The 17,673-nt window shown below is 41.2% G+C and overlaps 1 protein-coding gene across 1 annotated transcript; it reads right to left on the bottom strand.

Annotated features, from left to right (window-relative positions):
- Window positions 1-784: 784 nt before the first annotated feature.
- hook2 (hook microtubule-tethering protein 2) lies at window positions 785-14,375 on the bottom strand. Its single transcript, XM_023431658.2, has 22 exons — window positions 14,146-14,375; window positions 13,199-13,281; window positions 12,529-12,601; window positions 12,333-12,383; window positions 12,060-12,192; window positions 11,676-11,743; window positions 11,303-11,368; window positions 11,099-11,179; window positions 9,118-9,284; window positions 8,699-8,839; window positions 7,546-7,747; window positions 7,269-7,379; window positions 6,523-6,610; window positions 6,130-6,196; window positions 5,515-5,652; window positions 4,677-4,764; window positions 3,990-4,024; window positions 3,823-3,905; window positions 3,634-3,737; window positions 3,048-3,155; window positions 2,867-2,938; window positions 785-2,725 (listed from the first exon to the last, which is right to left on the bottom strand). Exons 1-22 carry the CDS (start codon window positions 14,188-14,190, stop codon window positions 2,597-2,599), a joined length of 2,133 nt encoding a protein of 710 aa, XP_023287426.1. The 5' UTR covers window positions 14,191-14,375; the 3' UTR covers window positions 785-2,596.
- Window positions 14,376-17,673: the final 3,298 nt, after the last annotated feature.

The following is a 17,673-nucleotide window of genomic DNA, read 5'->3' as shown; positions in this document are numbered from 1 at the left end:
CATAGTATAGTAAGGCATAAAAAAGTCATAGTATAGTAAGATATAAAAATCCATAGTATAGTAAGGCATAAAAAAGTCATAGTATAGTTAGGCATAAAAACATGATACTACAATAAGGCATAAAAAGTCAGTAAAATAAGTCATAAAAAAGTCATAGTATAGTAATGCATGAAACGTCATAAAAATGTCATAGTATAGTAAGGCATAAAACATACTACTCTATGGCATAAAAAAGTCATAGTATAATAAGTATAAAAAAGTCATAGCATAGTAATGTATAAAAAAGTCATAGTATAGTAAGACATGAAAAGTCATAAAAAAGTCATAGTATAGTAAGGCATGAAAAGTCATAAAAAAGTCATAGTATAGTATGTCATAAAAGTCATATTATAGTAAGGCATAAAAACGTAAATAACGTAGCTATGTTCATTCTTGGATGCATCTCACTTAGAAAATTAAAGTTATGAACTGAACTGCAAATTTCAAAATTAAACAAAACAAGTGCAGTGAAGTGCTGTATTTCTCATTTTGTTTATACGTTTAGATTTGTCAGTTATCAAGTCTTTCAGATGTGCATATTGAAAGTGATATGATAGATAAAGAATACCATCACCATTTTTACCTAACTGTTCAACAGCTGCACGAAAGGATGTGAGAAGTCTGACTAATCAGTTTGACCTTTAGATCCACCAGAATGAACAAGCTGATAAAACCTTCAGATTCCTCTGTGTAGGCAATTTTTTTTTTCTTTGAACTTATTAATGAAGACAACACCAGACAAAAGTTCTTAAGATCCCATTTATTTGTAGTGCAAAAGTAGAACAGACAGGACTACAAATCTTCAATGTGCCTCTATCCCCATGTGAAGTACCGTATGCTATAATCTACTCGACCATTATAATGATACAAACAAACACAGACAACCTCAACATTAAACCCTTCAAGCCATGCAAATGTGCATCAAAGATAATGACTTAACACCATAAATATCAACTTAAAATAATGAAACATCAGTAGAAAACATGTGCACACAACAGCAGGATCCTGGTCTGTGTAGATCATAGCACGAACATTTACAGGGAACAAGTACAAGTCATGAAACAGCAGCTCTGATGTGGGACAGTCTAAAGTTACTACATCTGCTGAAAAGGGAAATTAACCTGTAGTGAATAAAGGCAGATGCAGTGTGGATAAATGAGCCATCTAGTGCAGACTCCACCTTTTGTATCGGCCTCTGACTTCCTGTCAACAGACAACAAAAGAATTCCAGTGTACTGTTGAATGCATTTCCTTCCAGTTCAGATGAACTGTAAATGAGGTTGGTGGTAAACAACCATTAGCTGAGTCATTGTTTTTAGTGTTGTTGTAATTACCGACTCAAATTGTGTTTTCCAGTCCTTGTGATAAACTAAGAGGCCTTCTAGTTGCCCATGTTCACATCAGTCTAAAGTGGTGTGTGCAATTAGGTCGTACCCACAACTAACACCCTGTTTCAATCTTTGGGAAGAGGGAAAGGGAATGAGGAAAAAAAAAGAGCAATAAATCAAAATCATACGCAACAAATGAGAACATTGTTGAGAATATCATATGTGGAAGTCACATTATCACCAGGCATAAGAAAATAAACCTGCAGTATTCTTTACGTAAAATATATTTCTGCCAAATGAGACAGGAAGACGGGGTCGACAATGCAAATATCTCAAACGTCAGTGTCATCCATGGTTTTGAGCGAGGCACTGAACAAACCCACCGCTCCATCTAGAGAGAAAGTGCTTTGGTGTATCTTGTGAAAACTCTAGTAAGTTATTTTTTTATGAATATCAAGTTTAGAGAAAAAACAAAAGGTTCAAGTGAAAAAAAGATTAAAGCCATTAAGCAACCCTCATGGTCTTTTCAATGTCCTTCAGATTAAAACAAAAACATCTACTGAAAACACATGATCTAGAAAACCAAAAAAAACTATGAGAAAATTCAAAAACAAACAAACAAAACCAATGAGATGTACTAACGGCTGAGTGTGATTTCAGTCTGTAACTTGTGTAGCTTTGTCCTCTTTAGCATTAACAATAGTAAATGCATTACCCCTAATAACTCCTCCCTTGCCTGCCACATTTAAACTGTTACCTTGACAAAACTAGTTCATATTCCAACCTATTGTATAACATAAAATATATGTAAAAGAAATTTAAGAGAATTTAAGAAACAAGAGTGAGTACAAGAGGATAAAGAGGAAATAAATGTCACCTTAAAAGGTGAGACAGCCTCTTTTCAGACCCTGCAACTCCTTCTACTCCAGTAGTTTCCATTTGTTTCTATGGCTCAACTCTGGATTTAATCAACAGCAGAGTTAAACACAGTAGTATCTCTCTCCTCTGGGGATCCACAGAGCAAATAAAAAAAAATTCTCTGACCACTAGGAGCCAGCAGGGGGCAGCAGCAGCATTAAAAATACTCTGAGGTGCAGCAATCCAGTGAAGGCATAAAGGCAGTTACAGGGAGTTCACATGAAGTTTCCAGCAAATCACTTCATCTTCTCTATGCTTCGTTTCTGCATGTTTTTCTTCTCCTGCCTGGACGTTTGTTTTTTTTCACCCCCTTATCTCGGGTGGTGTCGTGTCAGGCCCCTCCTGGCGTTGGTGGACTGCCTCTGCTGAGCCAGGAAGGACATGGCCTGGTTGGACGGTCCCAGGCGCTCGCCGGACACTTTCTGATGCAACGCCATCCCCTGAGAAAGAGAGAGGCGAAGGAAGAGTGAACGGTCATCGTCTTGTACAGATGATTTGTCCGTTTTTTTCCCCCATATGAAAAACCATAAAAATGCTGCTATTTCGTCGACGTGTTTCTATGTATCTGTGCGCTCACTTACCATGTTGTACCAGGCAGAAATGATGAGTTTCTCCTCTTGGTCGTGTCTGGCTCTGCTCTTCTCATAGTCGTGCTGGGCAAAGGAACAGACCATCGTGCATTAGTGAGATTTAACGGAGCCAGAGTAACCCTCTCATTTGTGACTTTTTTTTTTTTTTTTTAACATTAAAAAAGGTTCGTACTTCGAGGTGGTGGATTTTTCTCTCCTTCTCTGCCAGCTGGTTCTTCAGAGCCTGAACGTCAGGAGTCGCGGCCACTGGCAGCTGCTTGGGATCCAGGGTTTTGATCACCTGCACACAAGAGAAACCTACTGATTAACACTGACGGACTCACGATGGAGAGCTCTTTAAAAAAAATAAAAAATAAAGTCAAAACTGATGCAGCAGAACCAGAAGTTTCATCTTTTGGCTGATTTGAATGTGTTGTTCCTGTAGCAGCTGTGAGCCTCAAGCAGATATGAGGAGGGAGCTACAGAGATCTGCAAGCTCACCTCTTTCTAACTCCACACTGCAAGATTTTTTTTTTTTTTTTTTCCATTTTCAAAGCAACACTGACTCAAGTGACATATTTTCACAAGTTTTTATACAACTTCTTTCATGTAGGTAATAGAAATCCCCAACAACTGTAAACAGATTTGGATGTGTTAAAAAAAGATAAAAAGAAAATCAGTGGAGTTCCCCTTTAAGCAGTAAAAAAAAAAAAACAACCCCTTATTTCCTATTTAGAGCCACATGCTGAGGACAACATGTTCTGTTTAGGTGGACTGACCGTTCTCGCCTTCTCCACGTAGCGTTTGTATCGCTCCTCCATCTGCTTCATGTCCTCGTCCTTCTTCCGCAGGATCTCCTGAAGTTCATCGATCTTCTTCGCCACTGAGAAGGAGGAAGATAAAAAGTGTTTAGGAAGAGAAGAAAGGAAGAAGCATGACATGACATTTTTTTTTAAGTAATGACTTACTGTTGCTGTCCACTTTAGGCTCCAGGTCATCGATGACCTCTCTTTTCTTTTGAAGATCTGTGTGAGCTTCATGGAGCTTCTCCCTGCGATAATCACATAACAAGAGTGTGTGAATTTATGTTTGAGCACACATGGATAAATGAAGCAAGCAGAAGTGAAGTACTTACAAATGCTCCTCAAGCTTTTTCTTCAATAAGGAAGACTAAGAAAAAGGAGGAAAAAAAAAAACATTAAACTCTAAACTCATAAGGTTTTCATAAATAAACACACACACACACAAACACACACACATTGTGAAAGTCAAGCTGTCAAAGAGTTAAATCATGGGCCAGTTGGACAGAGGGTGGGCCGTACTTACGATAGCCTGATTTTGGCAGAGTTGATCGATGGGGGCAGGCGGAGAGAGACAGACAGAGAGGGGCAGGCGTTAACAGTGAATCACCACAGCAGACTTGGGTTAAATTCCCACACAACATTATCAAAAAAGTAGGAGAACAGACACTGCAGTCCTCGACAGCCAAGTGTGTTCAATAAACTCAACGTGCCATGCAAACATTTAACTTTTACACATAGGGAGCGTTTGATAAAACATCAGTGCTTCAAAAATAATTTTACTTACAATACAAGGAATATATGAATGTCAGTTTCTCAAATTTGTCAATTTAACACTAATTAATAATAATAATAATAATTATTATAATTTTTGCCTTGATTATCTGATCATGGCAACAGGATCTAGTTGTGTATCTAGTCTCAACTTGTTCTGTTAACTATGATTTGTGATGAGGGAAGTTTGTAAGTGTGAAGTGACAACAGTGGGCAGAGGAGAAGGACGCAGCTGTCTCTCAACTCACATCCTCCGTCTTGCTGTCCTGCTCCTGGAGCGCTCTCTGGAGCTCCTCGATCTGAGAACGCAGCTCTGAGATCTGCTGCTGGTTCAACCTTGAGAGGGAAGGGACGAGGAGAAAGGAGAAGGACACAAAAACAGAAAGAGCAGAGAGAGAAGAAACAGAGAGAAAATAAGAAGGTTTAAGGAACATTGTGGAGAGAGCCACAAACAAAAATCAGGGGGATGATAGAAGATGTGAAAACAAAAGAGGAAAGATAAAACACAAGGTTATTAAGCTGCCTCAGTGGGTGGAAGATGTTTGCAAAGTATCATGTGGATCCTTGTACATCTGCTGCAGGCAGCGTTCATCCATTCCACCAAGTGTGCTGCCTGACCATTCAGCGCTCTGCTCTACTGAGCATGCTCACTCCACTCCTCTCCTCCTGTTACTGTTGCTGAGGATGCTTCCCACACCCTGGGCCTGGTGTTGCATTGGACACATACACAGCCACACACACACACACACACACAAACACAGTCCACCCACATGTCCACATGCCCACAGGCATGTAAACACACACACATACAGTCAAGGGACAATCTGGCTTTCTGCTGTCTGTCCTCTAGTCCAGCCCACACAGCTCAGTTGAGCACACAGTCCAGAGGGTGAGTTGACATTTAGGCAGATCTCACTCCTACTATCAGCCAAACAAGCAGATTAATGTCCAGGAACATACAATATGGCGACCTGGAAGGGGGGTGATTATTTAACACTGCTGAACAAGAAGTTGGACTGTATGTTGAGGACACACACACACACACACACACACACACACACACACACACACACCCACACACACTACCTGTTCTGAGTTTCCAGGGTGTTCTTGCTGCGCTGAGCCTCCTCCAGCTCGGCCTGCACCTCCACTAGTTTCTGCCTGTAGGTCTCCTCTTGGACACACAACATCTTGTTTTCACTCTGCAGACGCACCACCGTCTCCCTGTCCAAGGAGCGAACAGAGACCGAGAGAGGGAGGGAGGGAGGGAGGGAGTAGGAGGTGAAACAAAGGGGGAAGGAGAAAGTGGAGGACATATGAAATGGGGGACAGACGAAGTGGGTCAGAGAGAGAGAGAAAAAAAAAAAGCTTTGCTGAGTTGACCCAGCCCTCTCTACGACAACGCCCAGGCCAAATGTGCAGCGCTGCCATGTGTCACTATTTGAGATGCCAAGTGCACATTCAAGTTCTAAAAATAAACTTTTGCTTTTGTGGTCGTGTGAGCAGGTCTGAGCCGTTTATCTCAGGCTGTAGAGGATGAATATAGGGTACGAGTGGGCCACTGATAATGACACCAGTACCAGGTTTAGAGGGCAAATCTCATTTGTTACGCCCAAATTTGACTGCTATGGCACACGTTAACCCCTCCACAGCGCAGCTTATACACACACATACATAGAATATTAATAACAACACACATACTTGAGCTCAGTAGGCATGATCTCTGCAGCAAGGTTTCCCACTGTGACACCACTGTCGCACAGACCTCCTGTGGAGAGAAAGAGACGGATTAAGTGTCAACAGATTTAATAAAATAGCTTCATCGGCTGAAAAATATTTCACTTTCCAAGCAAGATTTTGATTAATGCTCTTTTGGATTAATAAATTATTACAATTATAATTATTACTGTGATAAAAAATTGTTCAGTTGCATCTGTTACATTTATCTTTCCAATTTTGTTTTAATTATTTGTATTTTCACCGTCAGACACAAACTGCTGCTCCAACATTGTGAAAGCTGAGTTTACTGATGGATCACAACATTACTGTTTAATTTACTTCTTTACTTCTTGACTCAGTGCAATTACAACTCACCTGCTCCACTCAGACACCTCTGTTGGACTTGTGCGCACCTGAGCTCATCGTTTGTTTCCCGAAGTGTGTCTCTTTCTGAGATCAGACGCTGAGGAGCAAAGCACAACATACGCCGCCCTCAGCTTCAGCTCAGCACTTATTAAGAATCTATAAAGTCAATTCGTATAAAATAAAACTGATATATAATGAAAAAACAAACAAAATAATGCACAATTATTTCTGTTAGACACATGGAGACAGACCTAAAGTCATTTTACATTACAGAGCCCCATGGTGTGAGGGGTTTCCTCCTGCATCTAAACTGTCACACTACATCAATGAGATTAGTACGACTTGGATGAAGTGAATGTAAATGTAGACCGCATGTCGGGACGGTGTGTATTTCTTAATTACTACCACAAGTAACCGAGGGCATTAATCACTCCTGTCAGATTGCAGAAGGTGCTAGAACTGACACTGGACGTGGGAGTCCACTGAAGAATAGTACGATATTTGCCTGGCAACAGTTCCTCCTGTGCGCTCTGTGATCATTGCAGCGAATGTGGATCCGCGCACGGACTGCCATCACTGAAATATAAACTACATCACTCCATCTTGTAAAATGATATGACAGGGCTTTTAGTGAGTGATCTTGATATGAGACAGATCCACTACAAACAGATGCTACACGCTGATAAAACACCACAGTAAAAGCACTGTGGTTCCACAATCGGACTTTTATTTCCCGACAGTGTTCATAAACTCACTTCTTTCTCTTTCAGCAGCGCGTCGTATTTGTCGTGAAGGTTCTTGTACTCAAACTGCCACTTCTCGGCTTTCATGGCCTCTGCCGAGTGCTTGGTGTGGAGCTCATGAGCCTGTAAGTCAGAGAGCACGAGAGTCTGTGTTGGAAAGAGCGCTCTATAAAAACTGCAACGTCCTCCAATGACGTGCAGAAAAACCAAAGCAATGTGTTTAACATCTCCCGGACGTCAACACAGGAACAAGTATGACTCTCCCTCCTCCTGTCAGCCCACAGCTTGCCTGTCTCTTGTAGGTGTCCAGCTGGTTGCGGACAGCGTTGGCCCTGCGCAGCTCCTCCTCCAGCTCGCAGGTGCGCTGCATGTACACGGTGTTGCGCTCCTCCAGGAGGCGCACCTGTCTGCGCAGGTCGCCAAGATCCTCCAGTTTCCTCTTGTACGTCTCCACCATCGCCTCGAGCTGGTTCACCCGGTCAGACGAATGCCTGAGGGGGGGGAGGAGGAGCGTCAGGAGCGTTGAGTGCCGGCACAGGAACATGGCTTGTAGTTAAACACAATACATCCGTGTGGATATGTACTTAACAACAGAAAACCAACAAGTCTCACGCCAGCCAGAGTCAACGCATGAAATTCATATTATCATACACAGAGGTCAGAGAGAGGGGCTGAATGGACGTCTGTGTGTGGGCAGCGTGGGAGTTGTTTCTGTGAGTGTAAAGTGATAAGAGATGAGCTACATCTTAAAAACAGAAAGCTGGTGATATTCTCTGTTTTTTTGATACTGTCAAGAAATCCCTTCAAAAGACCAGATAGACATCAACATGTCAGTTAATTCTCTGAACACTTTTGGACTTCCCTCCCCTGTCCCTGGCTCTCAGTTAAAAGCCTTTTCATTCCTACTGAAGATGTAAAGCTTCAAAAATGTATTTATTTATTTAAAAAGGCTGTTTCCTAAAACAGACGGTAGTTTTTAGCAATCATTACTCATGCAGGAGGAAATCGTTGGGGACTATTTCCAGCTGCAAAAATACGAGCTTGTGAGTATTTACAGCATCAAAGCAACATGCGAGGATCGACTTAAAGAAAATCTATAGTGTTCATTGTTATAAAGAAGCAACATGTCACCCAGTGCGAGGGTGTGGCTCATTCATGTAACTCATTCCTCTGTGTCATAGAGCTCCATTGTTGTCGAACAACACATCGAGCTGTGATCAAACAGACGATATTGTTGGTTTCTATCAAAAACTAATCCGTTAAAGAGACAACAGATATATTTTTCAGCCAAAATGGAACTTCAATGTCTCAATGAAGAACTTAACTCAATAAATTAATAAAATCTTGGGCATTTAGTTTTCTTCCTCACAACAACTCCAGAAGATGTAACTTCCACGATAAATTCAAACTTGAAATTCAAACTAGCAGACTAGCGGTCTCACCTGAGAATGTCCATCTCGTCTTTGAGGGCCTGGGCCTCCTGCGCCAGACTGGTCAGCTCTTCGTTACGCTGCTGCAGGTCGGTCACCTCGCGCTCCAGTATCTCTCCCCGCACACGCATGTCGTCTCTGCTGTTCTCCAGTCTGAGACGGACATGAGAGAGGAGCAGCGGTTTGTGTCAGATATGAAACGAGGCAAGGTGAGCCAACGATGTTAAGCAAATTATGTAAATGTAAACGTGTCTATTATGTTATAGGCCTGATGAATGTTTCTACTTACAGTGTGACATTTGTCTTAAATTGTAGGTAGAATCCCTGGAATGTTTTCCTAAGTAAATCAAACTTTTCTGTGTGTGTGTGTGTGTGTGTGTATATGTATATATGTGTGTGTGTGTGTGTGTGTGTGTGTATACAGGCTGTACCTGTAGTTCTCCTCTTGAAGCTGCTCCATCTGACTCTGCAGCAGCAGCAGTTTCTTGCCAGTGATGGCAGTGGTGGAGGCGTCCAGAGAGTCGCAGCGGCTCAGCTTCTCCTTCAGAGAGCGTGTCTCCGCCTGAAGGGACGACTTCTCCTCCAGTGCCACTGACAACTGTCGGGTGGTGGGAGAGAGGAACACAGGACAAACATTGCAAAAAGAGGTGTAAAGACCGAGAGATTCATTATTAGACTGCTTAGAGAGAAGTGATGAAGATGCACAAAGTGACAAATCTACAGCTGGACAAAGAAGAGAAAGAAGACGTGCATGGAAAAAAACAAAAGTTGCATTCCCATTGCATCAGAAAAGTCCTCAGAATAAGATCATCCAGATAGCTGCCTCCAAAAAATCTTCTCTATCCAGTAATAAACATGTGAAAGCCAGAGTACTAGCACTCGACAGATTCACAGAGGAAAAACACTGATACACAGCGACAAACTCACCACCTTTAGTGCACAGAGAACTTGGATCACATGCTTTGTTCTCATTTCACATGCTCAGTCGTCAAAAGATAGTTAGTCAGCTGGTGTGCAACGGTCTCAGGCAGATGCAACTTTCTCAATGGCGGAGTTGTTAGCATTAGCCTTAGGGTCAAAACTAGATCCTCACGATATAAGTGGAAGTAATGAATATGCACAGCTCACTGGGGACCATTAGTGACACTGGTTATACTGTTAAAGTTGGAGGGGGGGGGGGGTGCTCTGACTTCAGGCTGATGAAGTTGGTTTGAACATTACATTAACGAAATATTTGTGTTGGGTTCAGGCTGAACTGAGGTTACAGTTAGACAAGCGGTGTTAAAAAGGGGAGTGTGCACTTACCTGCTGGACATCAACAGCAAAACCCTACACTGAACTTTAAGGACAGATTGCATACTTTAGCACAGGACCAGTGACAGTAAATAGCTTTCAAAACAACACAAATGACTAATCCCTATTGCGTGGGCTAAGTAAGTAAACAAACAGGTGGGCTGAGAGCAGTGCAAATTATTGTTGGCTACTGCTCCATCCCAAGGCAACGTGTCAGTTTTATATTGATGTTATGCAACTATTGACTGGAGTGCTTCTTTGAAAAAAACAAACAAAAAAAACAACTAATTTAATCCCTTCTCAGTCAGTGGTGCAAAAAAAAAAAAAAAAAAAAAAAAAAGCAAGCCATGGGAACACAAAGTCTCAGGCGGGATAATCAATAAGGGCCAGAGCACAAAAAGCTGCAGGCACATACATTCAATAACATGCTGCATCCACACTACAGCAAAAAAAAAACAAAAAAACTAGGGCTTCAAATATCTCAGTCACATACACAGAGTTGAAACGGTTTTATATCACTCCAAAACCACAAAAGTTTTCCTTTTTGAGACGATGCCAACAGCTCTGTTAGACAAACACAAGCCCCAGTAGACCATATTAAAAGTTATAATCCTTAAGATTTTTTTATAGGATCAAACCCATTTCTTGATCCATTTAATTATCTTCATGATTAGATAGAAGACAGTAGTTTTTTAGTTTCACATGTGATTCTTATCATGAAGCAGTCAAAGAAAATGAAATGTGGGTTACTGAGGTTTTCCCTGACAACGATTGTTCACAAGAAACAAACATTTTTACACGACCATTTTTCTGCATTTTTTGACAGCAGAATAGTTTTTAATACTGAAATGTAATGTTGATGATCAAGACGCAGCGGCCACAGTGAGCCGTTATCTCTGCAGGCGACACACCTCCAACTCCTCAGCAAGCTAACAAACTCTTTTAAGTTGATGCAAGTTTGTTTGGCTGCACTGTAAAAAAACAAAACACATTCCCCACTTCCTGTTCTGCCGTTACCAGAGTAACCGTGGGTGTAACCAAATCAACCACAAACTAAAATCTTAAGGATCATAACTTCAAGGTATCAGGAAATGTTTGCACCAGATTTAGTGAACCTACCTGATGCTCCAGGTCTTGGCAGCGCTGGCTCAGGTCCTCCTTCTCGTCTGCCTCCTCACTCAGGAAATAATACTTCCTGGACTGCAAACACAGAACGTGGGTACAGAGGAGATATCACACCAGTCACAGCAGGAGGGAGTGCATTAGTGAAACATTACATTACACACATTACACAGAGGGGACTGAAAGTGTTGTGGGTTTCACCTGGTAGTCGAAGTCCCCGTAGGTTTCTGGGCTTCCTGGTTCAGATGAAGGTTCTTTTGATAAGAGCTAAGACAAAGCAGCAAAAAAACAAAACAAGATAATTTCCAAAAAGCAGGTTTATTCAATTTTCTGGACAACTTTATTTGATAAAACCTTGCATACATTTTTCCCCCATGTTCAATGTTATTTCCAGTCCCAGTGTCAATGCAAGGCTAAACATATTCTTGAAATATCACAGAGTTGGCTTTCTGGGACGCCGTTCAGTCTTATGCTTATCCGGATTTCTCTGATTGTGAATTCACCATGACTAAGAGCTGGGATTATTGCAAAGTAGGGAGAACCACGGATAAGGATAAGCAAGAGGTTCACTCACCTCCTGAATAGCTGTCATCACAACGTGCTGGACAGATTCCTCAAGTGTCATTATTTGCTGGATTTGCTCTGTGTTTAGGAGAAGACAACAACGGAAAGTAGTGACGGTGCAGCCAAATACAGATTAACACAAATAATCGCCTAAAACCAAACTAGAACTGCACCTATTTTCAGAAAACCTGTGCTCATCAAGCTAGTGTTTCACTCGCTGAGTTTTTGGTGTGGGGGGGAAACAGCGTGTGGTCAGTCTAAAAACTTGTGATGCACAGGCCAGGACTGTAATTTAACAAGAATCATGTGAGCTGACTTGGAGTAAATCCCATGTGTTATTTTCACAGATGGCTGCATCTGCCTGGTTTTCTTTCTTTTACAGGAGAGAGCGTACCTTGTTTTTTCTCACAACTGACAGCACAGCCCAGTACAAGCTGTACCAGCTTGCCCAGCTCAGTGACATCTCCCATCTCTCCTATAAGGTTAACATCTGGCAAGTGGTCATCTGACACCTGATGTCCAAGCACCTGTTCACAGAGAGTAAAAATGAGACAGCACTGAGTGTGAGATACGGGAAATAGGGGAGAAAATCTAGCAAAAGAAATACAAGAAATTCAAACACAAATGCAAATTTAAAAAAGTAAAATGATAAATAAAACCTTCTTACATCATGATAATATTCCAGCATGCTCTTAAGGATCTTTTTCAAGTTGCTGACCTGAAAGAACAAAATGGGAGTTAAAATCTAGATCCTCATTTTCATCAGGGAAAAAGAAGTAAAAAAAAAACAAAAAAAACAAGACATCTGATTATTCTCGATTGCTGGAGGGCATTGTGTCATATCCTCCTATTTCACAAATTACCTTGAGGCGCCAGTTGGCCCCGCTCTCCTCCTTGATCCTGCCTAGCCATGTCTCATTAAACCAAGAGGGGTCTCTGTCAATGAGAGCACAAGAGAACTCTAGTGACAGGGACGACACATCTCTGGACATCAAGATTCAGAGGAGGCCACAGGGCAATATGGCTGTGTGCGTCTGCTCTGCTATGTACAATGACATTTGAGTAGAGTTCATTAAAGTCACATGTCACAGATGGTAATAATGCTCAAGAAGCAGTTAAAGTGACCTTAAAATAAGAGAACATTTTGTAAGATTCAAGTAGGAGTATGGGTATAAGGAAAACAAACAGTCCACGACGAGCTATAAAAGGTCATTACGCCTGGACAGACTGGTTTACTCAAAAATTGGACCTACACTTGAAGGCCACAGCAGGGCAAATACAATCTGAGAAAAAAAAAAAAAAGAAATAGTACCTGACAAATCTAGCCTCTATTCATAACATTGACATTTGCATAGATAATGGCCTTGTGCAATTTAAAAAGGCAGTTTAGTGTGAATCACAGAGATAAGCAAATCTAAGTAGGACCTGCGTGAATTTCAATCAGCCGTTTCCTCTGAGTTCATGTTGAACACTTAAATAATGAAAACAACACAATAACTGTAAATACTTAAACATATGTGTGTGTGCCCTTACATTCTGTGCAGCACGTGTCCAATGGCCACGCCACTTGTTAGGTCGAACTTGCTGTTGCATGATGGAACCTGAAATGTCTGTAACTGAAAATGAAGATGTTAAGAGTCAGTCATCAAATAAGTAACCTCTGATAAATGTATTATTTTTTATTAACTTTTAAATTAGTCTGAACGAAATTCACAAATGTGTTTCTCATTATCCACATTATATGCTTTATATACCACACTGTATACCATATGTGTGCATAAATAATAATGTGTGTGACTTAGTACCAGGTGTAAATCACATTATAATGGCCTGAATATCACAAAACAACTGTCAAATAATGCAGGTAAAAAAAATGGGATTTTCTCTAAACCCATTCAATCTTTCTAAATACTACTTAAATGCCTGAAACTAAGCAATCATATGGGATTTAGCAAGCTATTCATCTTAGTAGGTGTCTTAGTTAAATCCTATACTTGTCTCTGCGTGGACAAATGCCAAACAGGTGGATTTCCCCTGAGCTTGAGTAGTAACTATTTTGGATAGCCTAACATTACTGCAGGAGACTTCTAGCTTACACTAAGCTATTTGGGTTTTTGTTTTTTTGTTTTTTTTCTGGCAGTCAACTTTGCTGACCCTGCAAGACAGTTGGACAACACAGATAACAAGCTAACAGACCACAAAGGGCAAACTTCCAAGCTGTGTGCCTAGCTAGTTAGCCTGACTAGCTAGCGTTAGTTAGCTTAAAAAAAAAAAAACACACACACACACACACACAACTTTCATACCTGCCAACAACAAATACGTCAATTTACTCAGTCAGTAATGTAGATTAAAGTAGTGTGTGAGGACTTAACTTACAAAAGTGGTGTTATTTTTCTTGTTACTTTGCCACCACCTGCTGTCAGCTGTTAGCCGGCTGTTAGCCTCGCTACTAAAACCTCGCTACTAATCAAACTTACCCAGGTTAACAGTGAGTCACACAGCTCCGCTTTATCCAGACTCATCCTGCTGCGCCCAGAGAAACCCCACAGGAGCTCGGAAAGAAGCGACGGGTTTTGGCTCTCAAGACTTTGTTTTTCCCCCCCCGAAGTTTGTTACTCACTCCACCTGACACCTTCCACGTCAGTCATTACCAGCCATGGCCTCCTCCTCCTGCTGCTGCTGCTGCTGCTCCTGCTGCTGCTGCTGCTCCTGATCGTTTCGCGTTTCGGCTCCTGTTATCCAAGCGAGCTCCCGTATTAAGAGCGTTCCCATGGAAACGGATTATGGCAACGGGTCAGCTTGTCTGGTCATGGCTAAAATAATAATAATAATAATAATGATGATGCCACAACAACCCGGTGTCTTGTTAAGCTCTCGTAATGGGGAACAACAAATTATTATTATTATTATTACTAAATCAATTTGTTTTTTTGGATATATTTGATCAAACCTTCATGTACACTTTAATTAAGATTAATCTCTTTGTACAGAGTGTCCTGGCGAATATAAGCAACATTAATACTATGGAGACAAATAACAACAAAACACAAAAACTCCACAATAACAGAATTAAACAGGCGTGTCTTTATAAAAAGATTTTTTTTTTTTAAAAAAAGAGAAAACTTTAAAAATACAAGACCAAGATTAAGAACAATTTAACTTACATATGTGTAATCATGTACATATATGTTTGTTTATGTAGTTTTTTGTTTGTTTGTTTGTTTGTTTTTTTAACCTTTGACAGAACTAAGTGAAACCTTTTCAAAACAAACATTTAATCCAAACATTTAAAGGGATGAATGTGTTCTGTTTATTTTATTTTTTTTATTTTTTGATAAATAACAGTGACTTTATACCAATAAAGCCCTGCCACCATTGTGGCCCGAGTATATAGGCTACAAAAACCCCTTAATCCTAGATACAATGAATGGAATATGTTACAAGCATTAGTCACCTCATTCCATGAAACAACAGCACTTATAGGCTGTTACTCAGTTTTTGTTTCATTTCAAGGAACACAATCCCAACAATGAACTGTGGCCGACTTCTCTTTTGAAGGCCTCATTGTTTCCTAAACTTCCTTAAAGCACCACTGGATGGCTCTAGTTGACAAATAGCTATAGAAAACAACCTCAACTGGCAGCCCAGGACCTTACACTACCTCCTGTACTGCAGGTGTTTTGAAAAATGTTAATAGTAAGACATGTTCTCCTCTAAGTCGATGGAATGTGGATTTTAAAATAGAAGGAATCGCTCACTTTGCATTAATAAGTTATATTGGTTTTTATTCAATAATAATATATCACACCTTTTGTAAATGAACACAAATGTTCCACAGTGGTTGTTTTTTATTTTAATTTTAATTTTTTGCAGTAGGGACTTCAGTGTTATCAAAAGGCCTCCAGAGTGTGACTATCACTGGTTTGTGATTTACAGCTGTAAAAAAAAACAAAACAAAAAACAACTTTCACTAGGTTTCTGTCAGAAGCCTCTCTCACATTTTTAACATGCTGTCACTCACGTACTCCCTTGCTTTGGTAATCTGTATATTTCCCTGTCCACACATCTCCTTCCTGCGTTCTTTGTCACCGTCACAAATCAAACTGCAGCGACCAATCACCGTCAAACGCTGCCCACTGCTTCCTGTTTACTCTGGCAAAGTCCACTGAGCTTGTTGAACACCTGCATATCATGAAATATTTGCCATACTTCCGTTCCTCCCCATCCACAAACCAGTCCGGTCACATCACCGGTGTACATCTGGCTTTACCATATTTGTCTGGCGGGAGTTCCTGTTTTTCTAGATGGTTTTCAAGCCAGAGGAATGCACATGTTTACCCATTCCCCTCGACTGGCTTGCACCGTGTTGTAAATCATACCACGATTACACTGACACGTTATCTCTCAGTTGATTATAGTAAAACTTTTATTATATACTTTTATCATTTAGTTTTGCCCTGTTTGTACGTGGTACATCTCATTCTCTGTCTCCCACACTCGAGCAGTTGTGTATGTGTTTACTTCAGGAGAGAAAAAGCTTGATGGAGGGAGGGAGGGGGGGGGGGTCTCAAATTGAGTAAACCTCCAGACTAGATTAAAACACCTGGGAGGAAGTGAGGTTCATGAGATGGGGGGGGTTCAACAGAGAAGTTAGTCACCCTCTGAGGGATGGGTCAGGGCTGACTAATGCCTGAGTGGCAGGAGGTGTGGCGTTAGGGACTCTGGCCAGGCAAGGCTCGAGCGGAGGCTGACTATTTTTGGCCAGCTCCTCTTCCTCCACTCTAATTCCTCTTTTCACCCGTTCTCTCTTTCCTTATTCCCCAGATGTGTTTCCTTCCTGAAAGTCAAAAGGCTTTACTTCTCCTCTTTTCCAACCTCACACTGACGCACTCGCATCCCTCTGGGGGGAACTGGAAGGGTGGAGGTGGGAGGGCCAGAAGCTAAGATTGAGTAATTATTCCTTTTTTTGAAGCTTGTGGTTTTCTTGTTTGGAAAAAAAAAAGACAAAAAAAACGGGGATGGTTCCCTTTTTTGAAAATTCTTCAAGACAAATGAACAAACTATCTGCATTCTTCACAAAACAAGGCTGCATAGCTGTTTGAAATTCTTCTGAAAAGTACAGCTGTTTTGCATTTTTACTTGTATTTATCAAAGCCCCCCCCCCCCCCCCCCCCTCCACCCAAAGATTTGCTCTTCTCATTGTTTCTTCACTTGGGTGTTTGACCTCCACTGTGCAGAAAGATATGTGCACTAAAAGGACGTTTTCACATTCATCTGCTGAGGGTGAAACGCTTCTCTCTCCTCAACCTGAAATTGAGTTCAAGTAGTTGTGACTTCACAGCTGGTTTGGCAAGTGTTCAAGTCCAACAAGTGTGATATGATATTTAACAGAAAAATCAACCAAACCTGTTCTAACTTTGGCAGAAGATTCATATTCAGAGGAAGAGATAAAAAAGCTAATTGACACCGTATCATACACAAGCTGTTATTGCAAACAGAGTGTCTTTATACGTTTTAAAACAGATCTGGAAGGGGCCTTTAAGTGTCCTCACTTACGACCTCATTTTCAGGTCATAGTTCAGCCGTGAAAGTCGGCAACAAACGATGAACACCCGATCCTTAAACAGCTCCCCACGTGGCGTTATTTGAATGAACGATGTGGTTCGGAGAGACAAAGAAAAGCTGCACCTTTAAATTTAAGAATGCCAGTGATGTGCGGCTGTGCCCAGGCATTCAGAGCGGGAATGTGCTGGAATGCTGGCAGCGGTTTGTTTCCCCTACAGCTTTCCCAGGTGTTACAGGGAAAGGAAAAACAACAGAGCCGCGGAGCAGTAGAAGGACAGGCTGTGTGAATAAAAGAAAGGGCGTGGGGCTGCAGGTGAAAGGCACCCAGGAGTCTGATCAGAAAGCTCCTTTTCTAGACATGAGGTCACCCATTGAGATACATATAGGCGCTGTCAAGACATGCAAACCAGAGGAGGGGATTAAAAAAAAACAAAACAGAG

This window comes from Seriola lalandi, unplaced genomic scaffold, assembly GCF_002814215.2.
Source record: "Seriola lalandi dorsalis isolate HSWRI2012SDOR001 ecotype SW California unplaced genomic scaffold, Sedor1 jcf7180002054926, whole genome shotgun sequence".
Taxonomy (NCBI): domain Eukaryota; kingdom Metazoa; phylum Chordata; class Actinopteri; order Carangiformes; family Carangidae; genus Seriola; species Seriola lalandi.
Note: the sequence above shows the minus strand (reverse complement) of the source record. Positions and strands in the feature narration are given on the sequence as shown.

Bases quoted from the DNA above. Each gene is read 5' to 3' on its own strand.
- hook2 (XM_023431658.2), bottom strand. From the start codon at position 14,190: ATGAGTCTGGATAAAGCGGAGCTGTGTGACTCACTGTTAACCTGG. The intron at 13,282-14,145 runs GTAAGTTTGATT...CTTCATTTTCAG, and splicing joins GTGACTCACTGTTAACCTGG to TTACAGACATTTCAGGTTCC. The intron at 11,744-12,059 runs GTACGCTCTCTC...TCCTAAACACAG, and splicing joins CAGTTGTGAGAAAAAACAAG to AGCAAATCCAGCAAATAATG.